Here is a 7,500-nt window from a genome sequence, read left to right on the forward strand (position 1 = left end):
TAAAAGCAATATTTGTTAAAGGATGTCCATCTTACCCACACACTGTGTTCTTTTGACAAGTGTGTACCCCTTGTGGCAAGCACACTTCCTTGATTGGGGTGTGTTAATATAGATGCGATCACAACCACCGTTGTTCTCAGCACATTTATTGCCTAAGAAGATGTGTTAAATGATATAATATGTTTGATGCACTGGCGGTTGGTCTATTGAGCGAAGTTGTTTTGTGCCGCCCTATATTTTTCAAATTCAGCATATACTGCTTTTCGTCTCAATTTTTGCATATGCTGCTTTTCGTTAACACTCGTGCATCTTACCATACTAGCCATGACAGGTACCTGTGCCTACTGTACGAAGGTTGTGTGTCATCGCAGGAGGCTCTTTTCTTGTTGCACCACGCGAGGTGAGATGACGTGCGACGATGAGCTGGGGGGTTACCATGAGCCAAAAAGTCAACAGGCCGCCCAAGTATTTTATATAAAATACTGTTTTCTTCTGTTTTAAAACCACGGTTATCCCACTTCCCACCACAAACATCTGATACTCTTTACTGCTAAAACAACTAGGTCAGGCCGGCAAATTTAGTTTTGCACACCTTGGGGTCCGACTTGGGAGAAATCAAAACCATATCAGTTTTATCATTGGAAGAACAGGTTTCTGTAATCAAACGATACGGATGAAGAAAATGTCAATAAATGTAGATTTTATGCTATTCGTTTTGCTCAAATGGATTTTAATCATCAATACGAATATTACACAAATCATTCACCGAGTAGAGCCCCGTGATGCTATTAATAAGAATCCCAGTCCATTAAACTCGACACACACAGCAGTTCAACTTGTTGTTATGTTATTGTCCTTGGAGTAGATAAGTAGTGCATTTAGGTTGGATTTTCTATTCCTTCTATTAATGACTGTTATCACAGTTGATATTCGAAGGAAGAAATTTTATAATTTTATAATTTCTGTTGTCATATTGTTCTTTTTAAAAAATGGATATTCACAAATCTCAATAAACAGACGTGTATCGCAATCCATACCGAAAGCCACTACTTTGTTCATGATGAGAGACACCAAACAGGACTTTCAATGGCGAAGTGGTTGGCCGCCTCGCTAAATACTACGGCGTTCGTGTCGCCAGGGTCGTCGGCACGGTCTAGAAATAAGCGAACGTCCCAACACACCTTCAACTGGAAAATGCGATATCGGGAATAATGACCTGATGAATATATTATCCCTCAATATCAAAGCTACTGGCCGCTCATAGCGTCGATATTCTCCAATTACAGGAGACCCACCTTTACTCAGGCGCGCAATCTTCTCGATTCCAGATCCCAGGCTATACGGTGGTCCAACGCGAGGACACTTCGAGGCTCAAAGGGGGTGTTAGCGTTTACGCTAAAGAGCCATCGGTCATAGAGAGTGCAACTGACAGTGATGGGGTGAATTGAATTTCCGTGGAAGTAGGTGGACTGTGTTTGCATAATAACTACAAACCACCTAGAGCGACTTGGTCTACACCACCGGTACCAGTGGTTAGTCATCCTTCCATCTGTCTGGGAGACTTTAATAGCCACCATCACGAATGGGGCTACCGAGACTGCAATGAGACAGGAAGACATGGGTGGACTGTAACGATCTACACTTAATGTACGATCCTACAGCCAAGGGTACCGTCGGGGGTACCCACCATAAGAAGGAGTACACTCCTGACCCTCGTTATACCCTCGTTACGAAAGGTGCGAACGGCGAACCGCTGCAGGTGAAGCGGACAGTCCTCGGGGACTTTCCGCATAGCCAGCATAGGCCGGTTCTTGTCACAGCGGGGGGTGACAATACCAAGGGTGCAGTCTCTCCCACTTTGCATATGGAACTTCAGGAAGGCTAACTGGGAGGAATTCAGTTCCTATAACGAGCAGGTTTGCCCTGCCATTCCTCCCAAGTCCGCTCTATTCCACGGGGCAAACGGAAATTCTACACTCCTTGCTGGACAGAAGAGTTGGAAAAGCTGTACAAGGAGTACCAGCAGACCCAGTCCCAGGACGTAGCCGATAGACTACTTCAGTCTCTGGCAGAAGGAAGGAAGCAACGGTGGCAGGAGACCGTGGAAGGTCTCGACTTTACACACTCTAGCTTGGCGTCAGATAAATAAATTGGACCAGGACCGGAATTACGCGAAGGCTGCACCGGAATGTGAGGCAGACACAATTGCCAAGAATATAAACAACCGTAGCAAACTGGTCCCTAATCTCGCTTTTGAGCGCGGTGTCCGCAAGGCGTACCGGTATGGTACGTACCGTACGATTTTGGACTCGCTGCCTGCGGAGGAGTCGGACTGGACATCCCCGTTCAGTCCCCGAGAGGTGGGTGCAGCCATTAGCGATGTAACGAACGGCAAAGCAGCAGGATAGACGGCGTATATCCCGATATGTGACGCTTCTGGGCCCCAGGGCACGGGCCTGGCTAGCAGAGGCAATGTCTGACGTCCTAGCAAAAGAAAAGCTCGTGTAAGCACGCAAAGATAGTTGCCATCCTGAAGCCCGGGAAACCGGCGAAGGAGACCGGTTACAGACCCATATCTCTACTGAGCTGTCAATACAAATTATTGGAGCGAGTTCTATTAAACCGATGGAGGCCGGTCCTAGACGTTGCCCTGCCACCCGAGCAGGCGGGCTTCTGGGAAAGAGGTGCACCATGGAATAGGTCATTGCCCATACAGAGCATATTGAGACAGGTTTCGAGAGAAAACAGCAAACAGGTGCTGTATTTATAGACCTATCGGCGGCGTACGATACGGTCTGGTGCGAAGGATTAATGCTCAAACTTGCAAAGATCATAAGGTGCAAAAAGACCTCGAAGCTGATATCTTCAATTTTAGGGGAAAGACAATTCCATGTCGCGCTGGGAGACGCTTAGAGTAAAGTTAGGAAACTGAAGAATGGGGTCCCCCAGGGTTCGGTACTAGCGCCAATGTTGTTTAACGTTTACATTAGAGACATGCCGAACACTTCCTCCCTGAGGCTGGATACACGGACGACTGGGCACTCGTTACTCAAAGTAAAGTGTGGACCCGTCTCAAGAGCGTACTCTGCGAGGACGTCCCCAGACTCAAATCCTACTTCGACAAGTGGTGCCTGAAGATGAACACTTCAAAAACCGTGGCCACTGCATTTCATCTATGCAGTGCATGGCACACCCGCAAACTGAAAGTCCTCGTCGGGGACCAGCCAATCCCATATGAGCCGCATCCAAAATACTTAGGGGTGATGTTGGATCGCAGGCTTACCTATCGGGTGCATCTCGAAGGATTTGCCCGGAAGATAGAGAAACGCAACAGTCTTCTGAGGAAGCTGGTGGGATCGATTTGGGGCGCTAACCAAGCACTCCTGAGAACGTCCGCCCTGGCACTATGCTATTCCACCGTGGAGTATTGCGCTCCAGTGTGGGGTAGAAGCAGAAACGTTGAGAAGGCATAGTGTCAGGAACGCCAACGCCAGCAACAACGCCTAGAGAATGGGGCCCGAGAATGGCAGCGATCCAGCCCCCCGATGTCCGGAGGTAGACGATTACGGGAAACTGGCTGAGTAAGATCAAAGAGAGAGGGAATAGGGATACCCCTCTCATGCTCATAATGGACGGTGCCCCCGTTTCGAGCCGAAATAAGTCCCGGCAACCCTTGTACGCAGAATTCCTGACTATGGACAGAGCTGCACATACGAGATGGAAGTCGGTTTGGACGAATTCAATCCCTGGTGGGGGCGGGGACCTACACTCCTCTAAGCTTGGTGAGAAGTTGCCAGGCTTTGATACCAGTAAGAGGAGACACTGGGTAGCTGCGAATCGGCTTCGGTCGAGGAGCTGCCTAACGGCAAGTGCGCTACATCGTTGGGGTCTAACTACCTGTCCAATAGGTCCACGCTGTGGGCAAGAACCCGAGACGGCAGAGCATCTAGTCGAAAGGTGTGTTGTGACGATGCTACCCGGCGGGTTCGCGACGGTGCACGAATGCGGACTGGACTTTGCTGATTGGGTCGATCGTCATAACATAGTAGTGTGAGAACCATAAGAGGCTGCTGCTGATTGGGTCGATCTTCATAACATAGTAGTGTGAGAACCATAAGAAGCAGCAGCAATGGATGTCCCGATAGCTCAGTTGGTAGAGCACATGTTTCAGAAACAAAGGTACCAAGATCGATCCCCGGTGCAGTCGAGATTATTTTTTTCTGATCTCCCTTTCCACCTAGTAGTGAATGGGTAGCTGAGTCTGTTAGATTTGGCGGAAAGTACTTTACGATAGTCCTGCGTCCTATCCCAAGGATAGCAAGCAATTGCTATTGTCCGTTTCACGCTATAGAAACCGGGATAAATTCCCGCTCCATGGGCCTCATGGCTAAAAAAGGACAACTACTTTATTACGATAGGACGGGATACGGCGTCTGTAAGTTGCTATTATAATACAATGCTTTAGAAGTTCGGTATTTATTTTACACCTGAGTTCCATGAGAGAATGTGATTAAAGAGCCATATCTTTGGAATGAATTTCAAAATCATATAGTGAAAATTTTGAGCCTATGTAAAGCCAATGCATACTTTTAACAAGTCAATTTTATTCACATTTGACGGTGAGTGGAATGATTCTGTTGATGATATAATTATGGATGATGATGATGTTAATGAAGACGATTACGATGATTATGGAGGTGTTGATGCTGATGATGATGATGCTAAGTACAATTACGATGATAATGATGATGATGATGATGATGATGATGATGATGATGATGATGATGATGAGGATGATGATGATGATGATGATAATGGTGATGACTATGATGATGATGATGATGATGATGATGATGATGATGATGATGATGATGATGATGATGATGATGGTGATGATGATGGTGATGATGATGATGATGATGATGATGATGATGATGATGATGATGATGATGATGGCGATGACGACGACTACGACTACGACGACGACGACGATGATGATAATGATGATGATGATGATGATAATGGTGATGACTATGATGATGATGATGATGATGATGATGATGATGATGATGATGATGATGATGACGACGACGATGGTGATGATGATGGTGATGATGATGATGATGATGATGATGATGATGATGATGATGATGATGATGATGATGATGATGATGATGATGTTTTTACACATACCTGCAGAATCTACTATTCCGGACAAAGTTGCAGCCACCACAACAAAAACAAGTGATAAGGACATCATTCCTCCAATAATTGTTACCACCGGTCGACTCAACGAGCGTGATGTCTCCAAGAATCAGTGAGAGAATTTCTTGGCTGACTGTATATATCAGGATATAATTTTTGTTTTTAACCGTTTACGTTATCACTCTTATGCTCTGAAAACAAAACAAAACAAAACGCATTAAAATTTTTTTTGGCAAGAAAACTCGTCCCTTAAAAATCGATCGATTAAAATTACATCACCCCCATCGTTTCCAAAGATCCACAAACCTGGGACGTCAATGAACTCTTCAAGATACTTTCAGGTTTGAGAGTTTTTGACAAGATGAGGGTCATTCAATCCATCGATATTTGAAGGATGGATTTTATGGGTAAATTTTTTAAAGACTATGTCTTTTTACAGTGTGTATTGCATTGTCTTATCATTTTAAAACGAGGTCTTAGTTTTACAGTCAATCAAAACGATTTATTTCCATTTCATCTAGGCAAACTTTTTTTTTCAAATATTGATAAAAAAAGTAAAAGGTCTTTTCAACTTGAATTTTATTTTTAAATTTGAGTTTTTATATCTAGCGCAATATCCGGGCACAAAAGTGTTCAAAGCGCTTTACAAGGGGTCCCTGAGCAACAACAATACGTAACATGTAAATGAGACATGACACCTGTTAGGCGATATTACAATTTTTTTTCAGACATAGACAACGCTGTTAACGGCCAAGTAATCATTTTACACTCTAGTACGGTGAGAGAATGTGAGTAAAGAGCCTTTTCCAAGGACTCAACTATGCGCCGAGCGGGACTCGAACCCAGGACCTTCCGATCAGAAAGCGAGTGCCATACCACGAGACCAGATAGCCGACAAATATTTTGAATACATGTTTTTCCAGAGTTCTGAAACACCTGATCACCATTGAAGACAAAGCCTGACAACGGTTACCTATGCCACCAGACAAGATACCATGTCACTAGAACACCGACGCCACATCAGAAGTCAGTAGTGCCGAGCGGTACCAACTGTTCTCGTTAAACTACCGATAATCCTTGGCCAGTATCGCTGTTCTCGAGACCGATACCGATACCGGTACCGGTAATACGCTTCAACAGTCAAGACGTCACTTCCCTCGTAATGAAGCATGGTAACTTAGTAACTGGCTCTAAACTATCGGAGCAATGGCGGACGCCCTTATGAAATCTTTCTCCGACGAGCATAAAAGCCATTCCAGAGGAAAAAAACAATTATAAATCTGCTCTTGCTTTGACTTTTACACATTCTGATAACAAGACATATGCAAAGTTCTCGCCAGCACGAAGAATAAAAAGTACCGATATCTTTTTGTTTAGAACCACGATCGCCGCCGTTGCTGGGCGACGTGACATCAGACTATTGAATCCAATTCTCGATAATAATTCTCATTGCCGATGATTTGTTATCGACAATGCAGAGTTCGGAGAGCTCTGCTGTTTTTATTTATTTATTTTTTTTTTATTTTTTTTTTTTTTTGCTTTTCTTTCAGTTTTATTTTTTGTTTGTTCTCATTTAATTCAAAGTTTCCACTTAATTTTTGTTAATGTCATATGTTGTTTATTGTTTTTCCATTACGATAATATGCACATACTGCAGAATAGTGGGGTGTGTCTTTTTTACGAAACCCGCCGAAACCCTGCGAAACCCGCCACGAATCCCGACAAAGTTATGGGAAGTAGGTGGCTGTGGGGAGTGAACCTAGAACTCAGGGAAGTGTACACCATTGGGGAGTGAACCTGGGACTGGGTTTCGGCAGGTTTCGTAAAAAAGAACCAGTGCTTTTTACGAAACCCGCCGAAACCCGCCGAAACCCGGCGAAACCTGACAATATCCAGCAAAGTTATGGGAAGTAGACAATTGTGGGGAGTGAACCCGAGACCCAGGAAAGTGTAAACCAGTAGGGAGTGAACCTGAGACTAAGGTTATCGGCCGGTTTCGGCGGGTTTCGTAAAAAAGAATTAGTGCTTAATACGAAACCCGCCGAAACCCGCCGAAACCCGACAATATCCGGAAAAGTTATGGGAGTTTGGCAACAGTGGGGGGTGATCCTGGGAGTCAGGGAATTGCACACCAGTGGGGAGTTAACCTGGGACTGTGTAAAAAGGATATCAGTGGGTAATAAACCTGGGACTAAAGGGAGATGGATACCATTGAAAGTTGAAGCCGGATTTATTTCCCACTGATATCCTTTTTTAGATATTCACAGGTTAACTCCCCACTGGTGTGCAATTCCC

General features: G+C 44.7%; 1 protein-coding gene across 2 annotated transcripts in view; it reads right to left on the reverse strand.

Moving 5' to 3' along the window:
- LOC144976705 (C-type mannose receptor 2-like) overlaps positions 1 to 7,500 on the reverse strand; it is a 48,874-nt gene that overhangs the window by 37,560 nt on the left and 3,814 nt on the right. For both annotated transcript variants that reach the window (XM_078921060.1, XM_078921061.1), the window contains exon 2: positions 5,194 to 5,396. In XM_078921060.1, the coding sequence (XP_078777186.1) occupies positions 5,194 to 5,260 (67 nt within the window). In that variant the 5' untranslated portion in view covers positions 5,261 to 5,396. The remainder of the gene's footprint in view (positions 1 to 5,193; positions 5,397 to 7,500) is intronic.

This window comes from Berghia stephanieae, chromosome 7 (genome assembly GCF_034508935.2).
Source record: "Berghia stephanieae isolate SIO BIC M18660-M18661 chromosome 7, UCSD_Bste_1.3, whole genome shotgun sequence".
NCBI lineage: Eukaryota > Metazoa > Mollusca > Gastropoda > Nudibranchia > Aeolidiidae > Berghia > Berghia stephanieae.